General features: G+C 36.5%; 3 protein-coding genes across 9 annotated transcripts; all 3 read right to left on the bottom strand.

The window, feature by feature from the left end:
- Positions 1-4,971: 4,971 nt before the first annotated feature.
- Positions 4,972-7,895, bottom strand: LOC108134094 (sodium/potassium/calcium exchanger 5). 4 transcript variants are annotated; one of them, XM_070278892.1, is made up of 6 exons: positions 7,737-7,890; positions 6,505-6,702; positions 6,246-6,444; positions 6,010-6,193; positions 5,533-5,904; positions 4,972-5,479 (listed from the first exon to the last, which is right to left on the bottom strand). In XM_070278892.1, the coding sequence occupies exons 2-6, from the start codon at positions 6,603-6,605 to the stop codon at positions 5,106-5,108; spliced, it is 1,230 nt and encodes a 409-aa protein (XP_070134993.1). In that variant the 5' UTR covers positions 6,606-6,702; positions 7,737-7,890; the 3' UTR covers positions 4,972-5,105. The 4 variants fall into 4 exon arrangements, with proteins under 4 accessions (XP_070134993.1, XP_070134988.1, XP_070134996.1 ...); XM_070278887.1 differs by having other exon boundaries at positions 6,246-6,453; XM_017254275.3 differs by having other exon boundaries at positions 4,973-5,479; positions 6,246-6,433; positions 7,737-7,895.
- Positions 7,896-7,920: 25 nt separating this feature from the next.
- Positions 7,921-16,453, bottom strand: zyd (sodium/potassium/calcium exchanger zydeco). Of its 4 annotated transcripts, none has more exons than XM_043210004.2 (8): positions 15,787-16,451; positions 10,904-11,077; positions 10,437-10,624; positions 10,195-10,381; positions 9,958-10,038; positions 8,946-9,461; positions 8,790-8,891; positions 7,921-8,708 (listed from the first exon to the last, which is right to left on the bottom strand). In XM_043210004.2, the coding sequence occupies exons 1-8, from the start codon at positions 15,818-15,820 to the stop codon at positions 8,371-8,373; spliced, it is 1,620 nt and encodes a 539-aa protein (XP_043065939.1). In that variant the 5' UTR covers positions 15,821-16,451; the 3' UTR covers positions 7,921-8,370. The 4 variants fall into 4 exon arrangements, with proteins under 4 accessions (XP_043065939.1, XP_017109762.1, XP_070134977.1 ...); XM_017254273.3 differs by lacking the exon at positions 15,787-16,451 and adding an exon at positions 11,423-11,592; XM_070278876.1 differs by lacking the exon at positions 9,958-10,038 and having other exon boundaries at positions 15,787-16,453.
- A 1,835-nt stretch (positions 16,454-18,288) lies between these two features.
- On the bottom strand, positions 18,289-19,834 carry Coa7 (Cytochrome c oxidase assembly factor 7). The gene is made up of 3 exons (XM_017245128.3): positions 19,549-19,834; positions 19,116-19,405; positions 18,289-19,051 (listed from the first exon to the last, which is right to left on the bottom strand). Exons 1-3 carry the CDS (start codon positions 19,646-19,648, stop codon positions 18,629-18,631), a joined length of 813 nt encoding a protein of 270 aa, XP_017100617.1. The 5' UTR covers positions 19,649-19,834; the 3' UTR covers positions 18,289-18,628.
- Positions 19,835-19,921: the final 87 nt, after the last annotated feature.

Genomic DNA, 19,921 nt, shown 5'->3' on the forward strand with positions numbered 1-19,921 from the left:
TTGTGCCAACCACAAAGGATTGTAAATAATAATTAAAAATCTATATTTATGAAGAGGCTTTCAAGTCTCGAAGAGAAGGAAAGAAAATAAAAAGAAGAAAGTATTATCGACAACTAATCAAATCAGCGCGCTACTGAATTTTATTTCGATTTCGAGCCCCCTATCCGGGCATTATTTTTGGTGATTTTTAGACGTCATCGTATATACGTCGTTAACAATGGCGTAGCATTTGCAAGGCATGGCATATGTCAGCAGGAGTCCGATAATATATTGTCCGGTCCTATCGGTACACGGGTATATCAATAACTCTACGATAAGCTACTTTTTTTTTAGGTTCTTTTTTTTTATTTTGAAAGAAAAGATTCTTTTTGCACTCGAAGCACATGCTTTTTTTGTTAACTGATTTTCGGTTACTTTCATTCAAGATAGTTGGTCTTTTTCCTGTTGAAATGCTTTATAAATTAGGGTCCAAACTTTGGACTCAGAGGCTATAAGGTGCCACGATCCAAATGGAAGTTTACCAATTATTTTGTTCAATTTTTTCTATTTAGTTGTTATCTATATAGTAAGTCCAGTAATTACTTAATAAGTAAGGGAAGATTCTGTTGTCACTGATATAATACTTAAATAATTGTTTGTCTAAAAAGCCAGTCGAAAGCCTTAATGGTAATTTAAGTAATACTTATTATGACATTTAAATTCAAGAAGCTTTAGCGAAAGTTTTATTTATATAAAAATAGATAAATTGTTAAGTTTATTAATAAGTTTATTTACGTTGTGTTAGATTTATTAATTTGATTGTATTTTGGTTAAATAGAAAACAAAATAAACACATCCAAAATAAAAACAGTAAGATATTTAAAAGCTTTAAAGTCTATATAACTTTGCGCCTTTTGTTTTTATATGGGGGGCACTCGATTATTATTACTGGCTATAGAGTAATTAGCCGCAAAGCTATATAGTCCAACTTATAATCAACGTTAATTAGAAAGCCGATTAAAGGCTTTTAATAATTTGTTTGGGGGCACCTACCGATTAAGAATTCTCGCCTGGTTTCTCACTATTTTTATACCCTTGCAAAGGGTATTATAATTACGGTCAAAAGTCTACAACACCCTATAAAGGAAAGACCCATTTTTAGGGGTCCCATCAGGAAAAATGGACAAAAAATCGAAAAAATATTTTGTTTCAGGATTTTGATGCAGAATGATGGAGAATCGACCTAGAAATCGTTTAAGGTACTCCGCTTAAGAATCGGATGAGAATTGCGGAAGATATGGCCATCACAGTGGACGCTATAGGGGAAAACCCCATTTTTAGGGGTCCCATCAGGAAAAATGGACAAAAAATCGAAAAAATATTTTGTCTCGGGATTTTGATGCATAATGATGGAGAATCGATCCAGAAATCATTTAAGGTACTCCGCTTGAGAATCGGATAAGAATTGCGGAAGATATAGCCATCACAGTGGGCCCCATAGAGGAAAACCCCATTTTCAGGGGTCCCATCAGGAAAAATGGACAAAAAATCGAAAAAATATTTTGTCTCAGGATTTTGATGCAAAATGATGGATAATCGACCTAGAAATCGTTTAAGGTACTCCGCTTAAGAATCGGATGAGAATTGCGGAAGATATGGCCATCACAGTGGACGCTATAGGGGAAAACCCCATTTTTAGGGGTCCCATCAGGAAAAATGGACAAAAAATCGAAAAAATATTTTGTCTCGGGATTTTGATGCATAATGATGGAGAATCGATCCAGAAATCATTTAAGGTACTCCGCTTGAGAATCGGATAAGAATTGCGGAAGATATAGCCATCACAGTGGGCCCCATAGAGGAAAACCCCATTTTCAGGGGTCCCATCAGGAAAAATGGACAAAAAATCGAAAAAATATTTTGTCTCAGGATTTTGATGCAGAATGATGGAGAATCGATCCAGAAATCGTTTAAGGTACTCCGCTTAAGAATCGGATGAGAATTGCGGAAGATATGGCCATCACAGTGGACGCTATAGGGGAAAACCCCATTTTTAGGGGTCCCATCAGGAAAAATGGACAAAAAATCGAAAAAATATTTTGTCTCGGGATTTTGATGCATAATGATGGAGAATCGATCCAGAAATCATTTAAGGTACTCCGCTTGAGAATCGGATAAGAATTGCGGAAGATATAGCCATCACAGTGGGCCCCATAGAGGAAAACCCCATTTTCAGGGGTCCCATCAGGAAAAATGGACAAAAAATCGAAAAAATATTTTGTCTCAGGATTTTGATGCAGAATGATGGAGAATCGATCCAGAAATCGTTTAAGGTACTCCGCTTAAGAATCGGATGAGAATTGCGGAAGATATGGCCATCACAGTGGACGCTATAGGGGAAAACCCCATTTTTAGGGGTCCCATCAGGAAAAATGGACAAAAAATCGAAAAAATATTTTGTCTCGGGATTTTGATGCATAATGATGGAGAATCGATCCAGAAATCATTTAAGGTACTCCACTTGAGAATCGGATAAGAATTGCGGAAGATATAGCCATCACAGTGGGCCCCATAGAGGAAAACCCCATTTTCAGGGGTCCCATCAGGAAAAATGGACAAAAAATCGAAAAAATATTTTGTCTCAGGATTTTGATGCAAAATGATGGATAATCGACCTAGAAATCGTTTAAGGTACTCCGCTTAAGAATCGGATGAGAATTGCGGAAGATATGGCCATCATAGTGGACGCTATAGGGGAAAAACCCATTTTTAGGGGTCCCATCAGGAAAAATGGACAAAAAATCGAAAAAATATTTTGTCTCAGGATTTTGATGCAGAATGATGGAGAATCGATCCAGAAATCATTTAAGGTACTCCGCTTGAGAATCGGATAAGAATTGCGGAAGATATAGCCATCACAGTGGGCCCCATAGAGGAAAACCCCATTTTCAGGGGTCCCATCAGGAAAAATGGACAAAAAATCGAAAAAATATTTTGTCTCAGGATTTTGATGCAAAATGATGGATAATCGACCTAGAAATCGTTTAAGGTACTCCGCTTAAGAATCGGATGAGAATTGCGGAAGATATGGCCATCATAGTGGACGCTATAGGGGAAAACCCCATTTTCAGGGGTCCCATCAGGAAAAATGGACAAAAAATCGAAAAAATATTTTGTCTCAGGATTTTGATGCAGAATGATGGAGAATCGATTCAGAAATCATTTAAGGTACTCCGCTTGAGAATCGGATAAGAATTGCGGAAGATATAGCCATCACAGTGGGCCCCATAGAGGAAAACCCCATTTTCAGGGGTCCCATCAGGAAAAATGGACAAAAAATCGAAAAAATATTTTGTCTCAGAATTTTGATGCAGAATGATGGAGAATCGATCCAGAAATCGTTTAAGGTACTCCGCTTAAGAATCGGATGATAATTGCGGAAGATATGGCCATCACAGTGGACCCTATAGGGGAAAACCCCATTTTCAGGGGTCCCATCAGGAAAAATGGACAAAAAATCGAAAAAATATTTTGTCTCAGGATTTTGATGCAGAATGATGGAGAATCGACCTAGAAATCGTTTAAGGTACTCCGCTTGAGAATCGGATGAGAATTGAGAAAGATATGGTCATCACAGTGGGTCCTATAGGGGAAACCCCCATTTTCAGGGGTCCCATCAGGAAAAATGGACAAAAAATCGAAAAAATATTTTGTCTCGGGATTTTGATGTAGAATGATGGAGAATCGACCTAGAAATCGTTTAAGGTACTCCGCTTGGGAATCGGATGAGAATTGAGGAAGATATGGCCGTCACTTTGGACCCTATGGGGGTCCTATAGGTCCTATATATGTATATTCTATAGGTGCCTTTTAACTGAATTATCAAAAATTAGTTTTCCTTTCTGGTTCTTGAATGAATTAGTGAATTACACCTTAAAATTAAATGGAAGACTTGGCAATTATAAAGACAAGTGATGTCATAGGTACAATCTGGTACGATTTCGATTATATTTCACTTTTCCTTTTCTTTAATTTCTTGTGTTGCCAAAATGCCGGATAGAGGCGAGTTAAGTGGTTTTCGCCGGTTGGCGATTAACAATTATCAGGAGCCGAGTCAATCCAGTGCCGGACATCGTAAGTGAGAGTTTGATCAAGATTACCGGCCACTCCACAGTTCCAGTGGCGACTTAGTCCTCTTAAGCACCTGTGGGCACGTCCGATTTCTTTTTATATGTTTATTTTATTATTACTTTTTTTTAAAAAACTGTATCAGAGCACCCACATACCGATGGTTTGGGGGGATAATAAATGGCCAATTCACCATTGGTCAGTTTTAAAGTGAAGACCTAAAATCTAATCACAAATCACTTCTTTCGACCAATGAGGCCAAAGATCATGGAGATGTTCAAGTGACATTTGCCGGAAAAAGACACTTTGCTTAGAAAAAGTAAAGGAATTTTGTTTTTCTTAAAGATTTTAGAGATTTTGGAGAGAAAAATATTTTAAAGGGAGTTGAAACATATAGGAGATAGAGGGAAGAAATGATATTTTACAGGACTTATAAATAAAACGTAGTAAACAAAACCCCAAAACAATCTCTAATAATATCATATCATCCATCCAGGGATCCCCAATGCTTCACAACAAAACCTACACGAGTGGTCAAAAGAAATTAAAAAATATATATATGTCTTATCAATAAATATAAATTATGGGAGTCGAAATACACGGGTGAATTACCAATGACAGCGTGATATTGAAGTATCTCTAGCTGCTTGATGTCATAACATGGTCTAATTGACGTCACCACCTTACTGATAGGTTTTTCGTCTGATCACCGAGTGTAGATTTTGCGAATATTTTTCCAAAGCAGTTTTGTCCACTTGCCCGCAAATCAATTAACTTTTGGATTGAATTGGAATTATATCAAGACGAATATCATTAGACAAATTGACTTTTTTACGCTAACTCTATTATTATACCTATCATTATAATAAGTTAAGAATATTATCAGCGTATTTCGTGACCAAAAATTAAACATTCTAAATAAAATAGTCAGAAATGTGATGGGATGCGCATGAAAAAAATGGCTTCGTCCACGGCCCATCTCACTATATTTCCCACTATTATTTTAGCCAATTTCGATCCAAAACTAAGAATTTGTTCAAATATGGAGCGAACTTCTTCTCTTCGATGTCACAGTAGACGGTATCATTGAGTACTATTTCCATGGTACATGCTCCGGCCAAAAAGAGGATATAGGCTATTAAACATATCCATCCGAGGGGCTTTCCCATCACGAACCTGGTGCACAAAAATGTTGAATAGACTATGAATACGGTGAACAATAGCATTCCAGTGGTGAATGTAATTGCCGTTGAGTCTATATAGACAAAGTCCATATAAATCATGTTTTTCAAGAACCATGGCACGCCCAGACAGATCAATATATCAATGGTATTAGATCCGATGGCGTTACAAATCGCCATGGAGCCATAACCTGCCAAACAATGGAATTAAAATCATAAAAAATTTAAAGAAATAAAGACTTACCCTTCTTGGAAACAATGTAGGAGGAGGCCACTTCTGGAACACTAGTACCAGCTGCCAATACCGTAAGACCCATTATAGAGTCCGGTACACCCAGATTGTAGCCGACAATCGTAAGGAACCAGGACAGCATATAGGATATAATACTTATCCATATAACGGCCATTAACATGGAGAGAAAGTATATTCCTCTCACACTGGGTATGGTTAGGGCAAAGATCAGGTTAAATGGATATTTAAAGGCCCACCAGATCCACTCGCAGCAATTCGAATCCGGCTCTGGCGTTCCACAAACGTTATCTCGAAAGGATTTCAAAGGCTCCTCCTCACGCTCCATCGGATCCTCGTCCATTAGCTCTGATTCTATGCGACGCCCTAGAATATTGATAATAAATAATGGGAATTTGCTAAAAATATCCGGTACTCAAAGACACCCCCTTGAGTACCAGATATTATAAATCATATTGAAATAAAACATACTTCTAATACAACCCTGAATCCGACGATCCAGGACCAGAAAGATCAAGTAAAATACATAGATGATCAGTAGCACCATGGACTCGTACCACAGGACCAAAGAGTCCCACAAAGTCGCCGTCAGAATTGCAATGGCCACGATATACCATATACAATCTCTCGTCACTGGCCACCAATCGAGTTGGCTCTAAAATAAGGATACATATATATCTTTTTTTTAAAGATTAAACCTCACTAACCGGTGGTGTTAGAATACCACAAATAGCAGCAATAACCAGGACATTAAAAACAGAAGAGCCAACAATGGTGCCAATGCCGATGTCGCCGTGGGTAACAAAAGTTCCTATAAAGTTGATAAATAGCTCCGGTGCCGAGGTAGCTCCTGCCAGGAAAGTAGCACCCGCCACGTCATACGTCATACGCAAGGCTGCGACAATGCTATTGTTACTAATACTAATATTTTTGAAATAATTAAAAAAAAATCAAAAATAATCCTACAAAAGCAAAGACGCTCCATGGCGGGAACTAAATAGTTGTCGCAAACAATCGCCAGGCCTACGAACAGATACATGGTTAGCAGGAAAGTTGTGATGGCCCATCCGATGCTTTTCCTTCTCATTAAATTGGGAAATTCCAAGATGGCGGGCAATGTACAGTTGAGTGCATTATCCGGACGGTTTGGATTTCTACCACGATCTAAGGACATTCGGATATTTTGTAGCATACTTATGTGGGTATATTAAAGCTTGGACTAAATCTTAATGGAAACTATCTATAATCAAAAATCTTTATACCTTTGTCCCTATACCCTTTCAGAGGGTATTGTAATTTTGGTCATAAGTGTGCAGCGCTGTGAAGAAATCTATAGAGTATCTATAAATCAATAAAGTATCTTCTTTATTAGGATCCCCCCTAAGATTCATTAATTATAAATCTGAAAATGTAAACACTCATACTTCCATTGCCTACTTTTAAGGGCGGCCACCAGTCTATTGCTACCGAAGAGTACAATTTTACCGTTATTTTGCGTATGATAACACCCCAAAAGATTCTTTAATTTGGCAACTATTCACAAAATAATTAAATAAAATTAAAAAATAATTAATTAAAAAACAGCGCCCTCCTCCTCGATTCTCATAGGTTGCACTTAAGCAGGCCAGGAAAATCGCGAAAATAGTTAACTTTTTTTTGTAAATTTTTTTTTTTTGTTAACTTTTTTTTGTTGTAAATTCTTGTTGTTGTTGTGTTTTGTTGTTGTAATGTTTTGTTGTTGTAATTTTTTGTTGTTGTTGTAATTTGTTGTTGTTGTAATTTTTTTGTTGTTGTAATGTTTTGTTGTTGTAATTTGTTGTTGTTGTTTTAATTTTTTGTTGTTGTAATTTTTTTGTTGTTGTAATTTTTTTGTTGTAATTTTTTTTGTTGTAATTTTTTTTTGTTGTAATTTTTGCTTGTAAATTTTTTTTTTTCATTTTTGTTGTAATGTTTTTTGCTGTTATATCCGACCATATCCCATAGCTATAGCCTCTTAACTTCCACAGTATATCAGCCTAACCTCCGTCCCAAGTAAGCTTTTCTTTCTTGTTTTTCTTACTTTTCTAGTTTCTACGCGGCCCGAAACTATAAAACTTTTCGCTTTTTTTCAACAAAAATGCGTCCAATTCTAAGCCCTAGTAGTTTTCGCTTCAAAAATCAATCTATATACTACCATTTTGGATTAATCCCAATCTTACCAATAACTTGCACTTCATAATAGTGACCCTCCAAGCCGAAATACATTACGAAAAGAAATGAATGCAAACAAATACCTAAAATTGTAAAATTTTGACTAAAATGATTGGAACGAATAAGGATACTGTTTAGACAAGGCCTCGGTTGTTCCCAAAATTAATAAAACGTAAAACACTCGATAATAAATTTGTTCTTTGTTAAATCTCATATATTAATCATATAAATACATTATTGAATTTGTTTGGTTTGGTTTTTGATTTGGTTTTTGGGTTTTTTTTCTCCTCCAGACATCGCTCCACTTTTTTTTTGGTTTTGATTTTGGTTTTTGGTTTGGTGAAAGAGTCTACTTTAATAATAATAATAATAATAAAAAAAAAGTATTATTACAATAACAGCATAACGTATAACGTAACTCAACTATCAAGGTAGATAGAATAGAACAGAAAATACATATTAATTAATTAAACGACTGATCCTCTCCAGGTGTTTGTATCTCTCTTCTGCACAAAATAATCCGCATCTATGGTATACATCTTTCTGTTTTTTTTCTTTTATTCCTCTTATTACTTGTTTTTTTTAGAGTGTAGGGGTTTTTTTTTATTTTTTGGGGAACTTTTAGGGGTATTTTCAGGAGATTCATGACCTGCCACAGGTGGGCAGATTAACCCGGAAGAACACGTTGAGTTCGATGAGGGAGGCGAAGACCATGAACACCAGATACATGACCAGGCAGGCGGTGCCCACCTTCTTGTCCAGCTTAAATTTGTTCGTGGAGAAGGTAAGGTAGAGCAGAAACAGTGTGGACAGCAGGGTTATGGCCGAGTACTCCAGTCCGGCCGAATTAATGGCCACATAGTTCTGACCAGGCTGTATTGGGAAGAAGACGGCCTTGATCAGCCACGGCACTCCCAAGCACAATAAAATATCAAATGTATTCGATCCGATCGAATTACAGATTCCCATTGATCCGTGACCTAATTAGAAGGGATTTGTATTAAAGATATAATATAATATATTTTTAAAATATATAATTTTTATAATTTGTATTAAGTTACCGCGTTTCGCCACAATCACACTGGAAACCGCCTCGGGTACACTGGTTCCAGCTGCCAGGAACGTAATACCCATTACAGAGTCGGGTATCTTAAGTGTATCACCTTAAAAAAAATTATATTTAAAATATAGTTATTATTTGAAAGACATATCCTTACCAATAATCGTTATCATCCACGCCACCACATAGGACAGGGATCCGATCCAGACGATGCACATGATAAAGGTCAGAGGGAAGATCTTATTGTTTTTGGCCTTCTTGCAATCGGGTATGGCGATGCGGAAGAGCAGGTGTATGGGCCAGATTATCAGCCAGGTGAACTGGGCAAAACAGCTCTTGTCCTTGGGATAGGTGAGCAGGGAGTATCCCTCCTCCTCCCGATCCTCGCCAGCATTTCCTGTCGTCGCTGTCGCCGGTTGGGCCTCCACCTCGGCCAGAGTATCCATAGGAGCTATAATTCCAGATCCTGTACCCGCAGCACTTGGTCCACTACCCGATCCACTTACGACACTGTGTGTGGTGGTGGTGATTGTGGACAAGGTGGTGGTGGTTGTTATCGAAGTGGTGGTGGTGGTGCCAGTAGTGCCGCCAGTGGACTTGGCCTGGTCATTGTTGAGTCCTCCGTTCAATTGGATGCTCGCCATGTTCTGGCAAATGCGATTTTCCACAAGTTCTAGTGAGGAAAATATGGTTTTAATTAATGGTTACTTAAAAAAAATATTTAAAAATTAAAAATAAAACCTATAGACTTTCATTTTCATATTTCTGCAAAATTTAGTATTTTTGCAGTATTTTTCGGTATTTCTTTCAGTACAATAAAAATAGACCATAAAGTACTGCCTGGGTTTACTTATATTTATTGTTTTTCTTAAGCATTTTTGGTTTAATCTTTTAAATCTTGAAAGATCCTTAAAAAAAAACATGTAAAATATTTAATTATACCTAAAAATGTATAAATTTATAGAAAATGTATAATTTTCATAGATATATAAGCTTAAAAAAAATAAAACTCAAAGTTCTTATGTTTCAATTTCTCCTGAACTTGAAGCTATATTCCTCAACTTTATGTTTACTTGATCTATTTATTTGTATTCCTAATGTTTTCAGTGTATTGTTGACAAGTTTTTGTTTATGTTTTGTAATGTTTATATATTTTTGTTTCAGTGTACCTGGTTCCTTTTCATTGCTGTTCTTTGTGTGAATGCTGCAGTTGGAGGACCGGCTGCGCGAACGCGCCTGTTTAACGCCACCTGTGTGTAATATTGTTTATACAGTGAGGACTCGCTATGTAAATAATGGTGTTAAGTATTGTGTTTAAGGAAAAACAGTTTACTATTTTTACCTTTACTAGTGTTTTGAGTAATTCTTCTTATTTTTTTTTTAATTGAACTTTTAAGAACCCTTACCTTTGGCGCATTTTTGGAAAGACTTGTCGAAATACATGACCGCCAAATAGACGGCGTACAGTGAAACCAAAATCAAGGCCTCATACCACTCGACCCGCTCGTCGTGCATCACACAAATCAGAATGGCCACTGTGACTCCATAGGCAATACTATCTCGGGTCAAAGGCCACCAATCCAAAGGTATAGTCTGGAATTATAAATATTAATAAGAATTATAGATATTATATTATAGAGATTCTTACCATTCCAGCTCCGATGCCGCAACAGGCGGCCACCGCCAGGATATTAAAGACGGCCGATCCCACAATCGTGCCCACTCCGATGTCGCCCTCCGTGATGAAGGTGCCTATCACGTTGACGAAGAGTTCCGGAGCGGAGGTGGCCGCTGCCATGAACGTGGCCCCCGCCACATCGTTGGACATGTTGAGTGCTGGTGTACGAAGGTGTTTAAAGGTAAGTAATATATATATAATTGGTGAGGATTAGGGTTTAGAAATAGGATAGAGGTCAGCCGCTAACGGACAAAGAACATGGATAGCTGGGTGAATTATTTATCCGACAAATTGACAAGTTTAAGATATATATAAATAATATTTAATATTTAATATTTTTAATATTTAATATTTTTAATATTTAATATTTTTAATATTTAATATTTTTAATATTTAATATTTTTAATATTTAATATTTTTAATATTTAATATCTTACCTGCACATATTTTCTCAACTGCTGGCACAAAGTACTCATCACACACTACGGCTAAGGCTACGAATAAATATAAACTGGCTATAACATGAAGTACAACAGCACCGGACTGTCTTTGCGCCTCCGAGAACAGGTCTCTGGGGAAGTCATCGATGGCGGGCTGAGTGCAATTTATATCTGTAAATCACAAATCACACATACACAAGCACATTAATTAACATCACATTATAATATAATGTTGCCTACTTATCAGATAACAAAAAAAAAATAAAATTAAAAAAATATATATATATCTATTTATTCTTAGTTGGCCTCAAAGGCGATTACATCAATTGGTTAGATCAATTATCCTATGATTGTTCAATTGTCGCAATTATTTTCTAAACCGTTGACCGCGATCCTCCAATCAATTATCAAAACATTTGATACATTTGATGGATCGTTTTTTTTTTTTTTTTTAAATTAAAATAATAATTTAGGTAACTTAGATAATGGAATAATTATTAAATCACTTGATCGCACATTTCATGGTGTTTGAAATTTTTGATTGGTGCTTTCACGAAAGCCACCACACTTCGTCCACTCAAAAATGGAGAAAAGAAAGCCCGTATTTTCCTAGAATTTTCCACGACTTTTCGCGTTTTCTGTGTCGAAGTCAAGCGCCGGTAATGAACTGAAAGTGCGGTGCTGCAAGAAAAACCACAAGACTGGCTGTGCGATCGGAATCGGAACCCAAGGAATCGACGGCTCAAAACAGAAGCCGAAATAGAAACTGCACGAGATACAGATACAATCATACACACATATGTATGTGCCCCTCAGCTTCAGATATACAGATACAGATACAAATACATATGCAGCTGCAGATATACTACGATTATTACAGAAGTGTGTGTCAAATATACGAAGCCCGAAATACGAAGTCTCGCTTTCTTATTATTACTATTATTATTACTATTTGGGGCGACCATCCCCTCGACCATGGTGATCAGCATAGTAGTAGTTGTAGTCGTAGTACTTAGTAGTACTTGATCATCGATCAAATATGTGACAAACCTCTCGGACTAGCGATCGCCAGCGGAAGCGATAAATACGCCTTTGATGTCATCAAATTGAATTGCAAAACAACACAAAACTGAAGCCGCAAACAGAAATTGAAACTGAAACCGTAACTGATAATTTAAAAAAAAAAAGTGTTATTCGAACCAAGAACGATTCTAAAAACAGATCTATTTGGGAATTTTTAAAACAGATTCACTTGAAAATAATTTTTATAGAAGTACTTGAAGTACTAGACGGACAAACGGTCAAAAAAAGGAGCATTTATAGGCTTTGGATATAGATAATTAAATTTCTTATACATTTTGTTAATAATAAAGTAAAACTTGTAACCAAAATACCCTCTAGAATTCAAGAAACATACCTCTATTTATACGGACACGCGGACAGATAAAGAAATGGTCACACTATTTAATAGAAATCAAACTACTAGCTTTTCTCTACTACTAGAAAATAAACTTTTCCATTGTAAGTAATATTTATTTCTCAAATGTATTTTTTCAATTTCATTGATGATTTCCAGGTGCAGCTTAAGTCTGATACCTGGAGATCCCATATACCCCATATGTGTAGTATACCCATTCCAAATAATAAATACCAGAGAACTAAAACAAGAAGCGGTGCCGACTTGGAGCCGCAAATTGGAACAATAAATAAATGGCTGAGCCAACACAACACAACAGCTAAAGCCCATCCACAATAACACTCGTAATGTCAATCGATTGGGCGGCCTAACTTGATAGAGACATAGCCGACATAGCCGACATAGCAGTGGGGAACTGTAGATGACCGTAGGTCGAGATATATTCAATAATTAGATAGCTTGGACGGTACGATATAGTAATCAGTGAAGCATATGAAATGCCATTGTACAACTGATCCAATCAAATGAATTGGGGTCTTTATGTCGATGTTTTGAATAGTTGATTAAATCATAGAATTATTGTAAAGGTTTTTATAATCGATAATTATCGATATTGTATGTTTATTAAAGAATAAAAGCAAATAAAGAGCCTAGATTGTCTAGATTTACTATGTCTACTTTTAAAGAACTTTTACTGTTTATAGTTCCCTATAGAAGACCTTAATAATTCCAAACAATTTGCATAAATATCGATAAATAATCGACAAGATATGATTGCTTATTTATGAGTCGAAGCCATTGACTTTGGCATGTGGCATGTCTCGGAGTTATGGGGCATGCATGGGGCACGACTGTAAGTGATATGTAAAGTCTTGGAGAGTCATGGGAGTTGCCCCTGAAGGGAACTATAAGGGGGCTATCTGAGGGAGTCTGGGGTCAATTGAGACAAACGCATTTTGTAACCGTCAACCCGCATAATGCAATAATGCTTAATCAACACTTACAGCGTTCGCTTTGGACAGAATAAATAAAAGAAAGAAAAATATTTAATAAATAAGGAGATGGAAGGAGAGGTTGGCTGGAAGGGAGGGTGGTGGTGGTGCAGCTGCTGTTAATGATAATCAATTTAGTGTGGATAACAATCAGCAAAACATTCAATCACGGTAAATTAAGTTCACTTTAATTGAATGGGCGGCGCATAAACAGAAAGCCGTATCGAATGTGCCTGCAAAACAAAAGCTAACCAGGAATTTTGGGAGTTTTATTTTCTAAATGGTAATTTAATATTTTTAATCAATAAACTAAGGATTCTAAAAGAAAAGACTTTGAAAGAAGAGGGCCATTGTTTAAAAGACTAAAAATGGGTTTTAAAGTATGGCTTTAATGATTAATACAAATATTAAGGCTATTTATGGTTTTAAAAAACTTTAAAATGCTTAGAAAAATAAGGAAACTACTATATTTTATTTTTGGTATAGTATATTCTATATATTAATTAAGTATTAGATGTTAGAATGGGTATAATTCATTTAAAATTGATTTATGAACTTTGTTTGAATTAAAAACCTTGTCTTTAATAAGTTATGTTTTACTTAAATTATTCTAGACTATTTAATTATTCATAAATATATACATTTTTTATAGAAAAAGAATATTTTAAAACTATAAATAAACTTAAAAACCTTAAAACCAAACAATTTATGAAAACTTTGTTTTTAAAATCCAAAAAACTTTCTAAAACTGTAAACTTTGAATAAAATACGATAACTTTACAATAAAAACTAGCTTTTAACATTTAACTTATGACAACATTTTTTAATAATAGTTCCTTTAAAACTTAAACAAAAAGAAGTTAAATAACATGCGACTTTGGCTAGGTGACTGCATATTACGTATCCGCCTCGTTGTCGCAATTGTTTCTTTCGTTTTTTTTTTCTTTTCGTTTTATTTAAAAACGACTTGACCGCCCACGAAAATATATGTATATTCCTTTAATATATATATATATATATATATAGTTATCTTATATATATACATATATAGCAGGGAGATTTCTATGCCCATATGTAAGTTCATTTTCTGTACATAAGTAAGGAAAATCAGTGCGACAATGCGTTTTAATATGACTTTTGTGTTCCGTTTAAAAAATATTTTAGCTCAGCCGATCAACGCGGATATATCTCTCACTGTTTGTGTCTGTGTACGGCCATGTGTGTGTGTTTGGTGACTTTGTATGGGTGTATTCCATTTTTAGTTAGTTAGTCTTACTTGAGAGGCTGTGGCTCTGTGGCTCTTTTATGTTCGGGTTTACCTGCACCCCAGTCAATATTAAAAAAAAAAAAAAGGAAAAAAAGGTCAAAGATTTAATTTGTTTATTTTCACTAGATTCGACTTAATTATTTTTTGTTTTGACAGCTAGTTTGTTTTGACTTTACGCTTGATTTGCTGGCTCACAAAAAGGTATTCGATTACGATTCTAATCGCCAGCTATTCGATTGCACATTTGTTTGTTCGATTGTCCAAAAAAAAAAGAATTATTTTTGATTTTTTTTTTTTAGGGAAAGCATGCGTCTAGTCAAAATATTGCGTATACGCCGCATGGTACCATTGGTGGTGTAGAGCTAATAGAGTCATAAAAAAAAGACTTCAACTTAAAAATAGCTAAATAAAAAAAAAAAAGGAAAAACAGACAAGCTGGGCACAGTTTTTTATTGTTGCTGTGCATAGTAAATGTCATTAAGATTCACTTAATGAGCCAATTTAGACAATTGATCCATATGCCTTAGTTTACGCGCACACACACACAGCCACACAAAGGCACACTCTTCTACACACATACATATGTACATATATACATATAGGTGTATATATATGTATATAAGGTATATGTATTTGTGAGATCGTGAGCCAAGCGTGCAGAATAAAAAAGTAAAAAAAAAAAAAACAAAAAACAACAATGTTTCATTCTAACCGACGACGATGTCGGCGATATCGGCTAAGCTTTGGCTTTAGCTTTCAAAGTATATCAATGTATATGTAAGCCCATTATGACGTCACACACTCACACACAAAACACAGACACACTCATACACTGACACACGCATACATTGTATGTACATAATTGCATTGCATTTAAAATTATTCCATTTGGTTCGGTCTTAATTGATTTATTAAATTTTTGTTTCTTCTTTTGCCGCCGCTGGCGCCGCCACACAAAACATTAAAAACAACAGAACAGAAAAAAAAATAAATTTTTATAATTTAATTTGCATAATCTCTAATGAATGGGTTTTTGTGTTTCTTTTTGTTGTATTTTTATAATTAAATATTTAGGTTTTTTGAAGTTTATTTTTTCTTGTAAAGGATTAGTTATTTGGTTATTAAATTATTAATTATTTTTATAGTTTAGTTTAAGGTTTTTTTTATTTTTTTGGTTTTTTTTTTTTTTGGATTGATAATGTACCCGTAGTGCTGCTAAGACCCCAATAGTCTTCCATTGCTGCACGGTGTTCGGTGTTGTAGTGGTGATGGACACTCGTAAACTGCGATGCGCCGTTGTATGAACCGCAATCTCAATCTCAATCTCAATCTCTGTCACTTCCCACTTCACTGGTGTTGATTTTCTCGTTGCTCTCGTTGTTCCTTTCTTTTCCTTTGCCTTTCCTTTCCTTTCCCTGCCTTTCCTTGCCTTCCTTTTCGTTTCCTTTCTATTCTATTCTATCCTCTTTCCTCTTCCTCCAAAGCCCCAAAAGAACACTTGAGGTGCGAGTGGGACAACAGGTGGAGGGATGTAGAGGGGGGCCGGTGATCAGTAGTGGGGTCTCAATTGGTCCGGAGACGGAGACGTAGACGGAGGTACGGAGATCGGATCCACAAGGCACGTAGTCCAAGTGGCATCGGTGGGCGGTGGGTTGATAGAAATGGAAGGAGATTAAGACGTAGACGGAGATGGTTGGAAGACCGGTGAGGAAGCCAATTGAAGCCGCACTCACACACACTATTAAAGCGGACAGCCGGACTCACGGACACAAAAGCAACGGACAGCACAGGCCCACACACCCACACAGGCACACAGCTCACGCCTCGGCGAGATGAACCTGCATTCCGATAATCCGTTTAATCTGTGAACAATGATATCGATAACAAACGATAACTTTTCCAGTAAAGCAGCAAAGATCATAAGAAATCTTGATTTTTAATCATGAATTTAAATAATCAAAAATAAGATAAGAAATGATGAAACTAAAATCTAAATTAAATTAAATTGCCGGCAAAAAAAGAAAAAAAAACAAAACAAGATCATACAAGGCTCGATGCTCGATGCAACAAGATGGCAGCAACATGTTCGCTAGTGACGTTGGCCATTTTGTTTTTTTTCTTTTTTTTTTATGATCAAAGCTGCTTAACAAAATGGAAGCTCAGAGAAAAGGAAAAGGAACAAAAGGCATGAAAGGCTTGCCTGGCTTGGCTATCTCTTTCTTCACACTCTCTCACTTATTTGGCAAGAAACAGATCCCGTTAAGAAGCGTTTCTCACTCTCTCTCTCTATTTTTTTTTTTGTTCGTTTCGTTTCGTATCGTTCCGGGCGCGCACTTCGCGTCTTATTCTTAAGCTCGTTTCCGTTTCCGTTTGCTGTCAAATATAAGCGCCTCTTTCTTTTCTTCTTCTTCCTCGCTTATTTTTTTTTTTTATAAATTTCTTTTGTAGATTTGTGAGTTTATGAATTTAGTTTATTTTCGTTGAGGGTTGTGTTGTTGTGTGTTATATTGTCTTGATGCCGCCGACGTTGACGTTAAACTGATTCTGAATCGGTGTTTGGAGCGCTTTAGTCCAAACCGAGCTCTGATTTTGTGTGTGTTTTTTTTTTTTACTAAGCTTGATTTGTTCTATAGATGTGTGTGTTAGTATGGGTGTGTGTGTGTGTAGCTCTGGGTTTGTGCAACAATAATACCGCTTAACTGACTTTTCGACTAATACCAGCAATCAGTGAAAAGCATGCTTTCATGCTAGTATTTGTACTTTTAGTTTTTTTTTTTGCTTTCTGTGTGCGCGGGTGCATTGTTCCCTCTATTTGTTGTTTTTTTTTTTACTATTTTATTTTTGTATTTAGCATTTGATTTTTTTTGTTAATTTCATTTTGATAGAGAAATGAGAGAAGATCGGTAAAGGTCAAGTCATGGAAGAGCGATCAACTAATTAGAGATAAGCGAAGACTCGTGCCATCGCTTTTTTGGGGCTTTTCGGGGCTTGGCACCTGGTTTTTTTTTTTATTTGTATTTCTATTTACCTTAATTAACCAGAAAAAAAAATAAATATATAATATTATTAGTCATTTACCCACGCAATGGTTTTATCGCAAAGAGCTGTCGGATATATCCGTCAAGGCCCCACATTTGTGGAGAAGGCTTCGCCAAACAATTTACGAGTCTGTTTAACTTTCAACATAGTTCCACCGATTTACGTGACATATCGTGCTGTTTGCTGTTTGCCCATCTCATCTGAGATATGTACTTAAATAATACCTAACTAAATACATACATACATACCTATGTATCTGTGCATCTTTGTATGCCGAGAGATATGAATGGATCAGACTAAACAGCCACTAATTGGACATGAGCGTTTTTAATTAAGCGACCATCTATTAAAATAGACAGTAGATCAGATGATTTCCAAAAAAGGTTCTATAGAAAAAGATATGTATACCAGGTACTAGGTAGATGAGTATATAGATTCTAGAAAAAACCTAATAAACCTCGACAAGACTTTTTCTTATCAACTATATATATAGACTATAACTATTGAATTTTCACTATCGGTTGACAATGAAAATGCACTTCATAGACAATTTCTAATTGCTGAAAAATTTCATTGATTGTTTTGATTTCTGATTTACAAAACACGCGCAAGTGTTACCTATAGGCTTTTAAAGATAAAGCCACCGCCCTTGTTAGCAAAACTCTCCTTGTGGTCTAGGTCCTTAATGGGACATGATTTGTATATTTTTTTTTCAACAGAATTAAGGATTTTTTCATTTCATTCGTCACATGATAACTTTAACAATTAAAACTAGGAATTTCTCATCATCGTCTCCGCCATCATCTTTCTCAAGCAAATGCCATCTATGTACACAAAAATAGAATAATAAAATAAACACATTGGATTGTAGAATGGTGTATAAATTGTGTGTGTGTGTGTATGGCGTGTGTTGGCCAACATAAAAATAAACTTGGAGACGAATTAAAATTAAAGATTGGACTAAGCAAAGATTGGATTAGAAATTCAGTGACATCGTCGTCACTCGATCAGTTTGGCATGCCCACGCCCTGCTGGAAACCGAGCGTCTCCTGTTGCTTCTTAACCTCGTCCTGCATCTCGAGGGCCAGTTTCTTGTACTTCTCCGCCTCCTTTTCGTTCTTCTCGATGCCATCGCCTCGGGCATACATCTGGCTAAGATTGGCGCAGGCATACATGTTGCGTAGTTCGCAGGCCTTTCGCGAAAACTGGAACGCCTTCTTCATGTCCTTAAGCACAATATAATCGGAGTCATTGAGTTGGCTTTTGCCACCGACCGGCAATCCACTGCTGCCGGGGACATCACTTGTGGCCGCACCAGCTGACGAGGTACTTTCCGGTTTCTTTTGTACTCCCGAAATGTGCATGCCGGATAGATAGAAACAGGCGGTGGCGTTGTTCATGTCACAGCTCTTGGTAAGAAATTCCAGGCCCTGCAGGACACAAAAAGGTTAATCAGTAAACGTGTGCATTTAGAAAGTAGTTTAGGGAAGTAACCTTGGCAACATCTCTGTCGATCTCCTTGGGCATGGATCGGGAAACGAGCAACAGGCCCGAGTGGAGGCAGGCATCCGAATCGTTTAGTTTGCAACCCTTCTCGTAGTACTGATACGCCACCTTGGGATCACCCTTGCTGCCACTTTTTCCCTTGCCAAGGAAACTGTAGTTGCCGAACTTGTAGCATGATTTTGCGTAACCGTAGTCATCGCACGTCGACTTGTATACCTTCGATGCCTTCTCAAAGTCCTTCTTGATACCCTCCAGATAGTCGCCCAGCAGGTGGCAGGCTACAAAAAATGAAGATTCGAATTCTATTATTTCAGGTCGTGATTTGTTTTGTAATTCGGTTATATGTACATATGTATGAGGGGAGGGGAAACCTAGGTTATAGCGGTCTGGTGATTGGTGTTGCCGTTGTATCGGCCCTTACCTTCCGGCTTTTTCTCCGAATAACAGCCGAACCGGTATTCCACGCCCAGCTTTTCGATATACTCCTTCACCTCGGACTCCTTTTTGAGGTCGTAGGCCATGTTAAGTGATTTTTTAATAGACAAACCAGCCGGGGAAAATATTATGCCTCGTCCTCTGCTTGCTGTCTTCTTCTTCCACCTCTTGCTCTCAGAGATGGTAGCAACAGCGATAATTCGGTGGTCAATGAATCGATTTTAATACGCATTTAAAACAAAGGCTGTTAAAGATTAAAAAAAACTGCCAAAGATTAAAAAAAAAAATTGCGAAAACTATTAATTTTGTTGCATTTTTAATTTTAAAGATAATTTGTTTGTAAAAAAAACAGTAGTGTT

Source organism: Drosophila bipectinata, chromosome XL, assembly GCF_030179905.1.
Source record: "Drosophila bipectinata strain 14024-0381.07 chromosome XL, DbipHiC1v2, whole genome shotgun sequence".
Taxonomy (NCBI): domain Eukaryota; kingdom Metazoa; phylum Arthropoda; class Insecta; order Diptera; family Drosophilidae; genus Drosophila; species Drosophila bipectinata.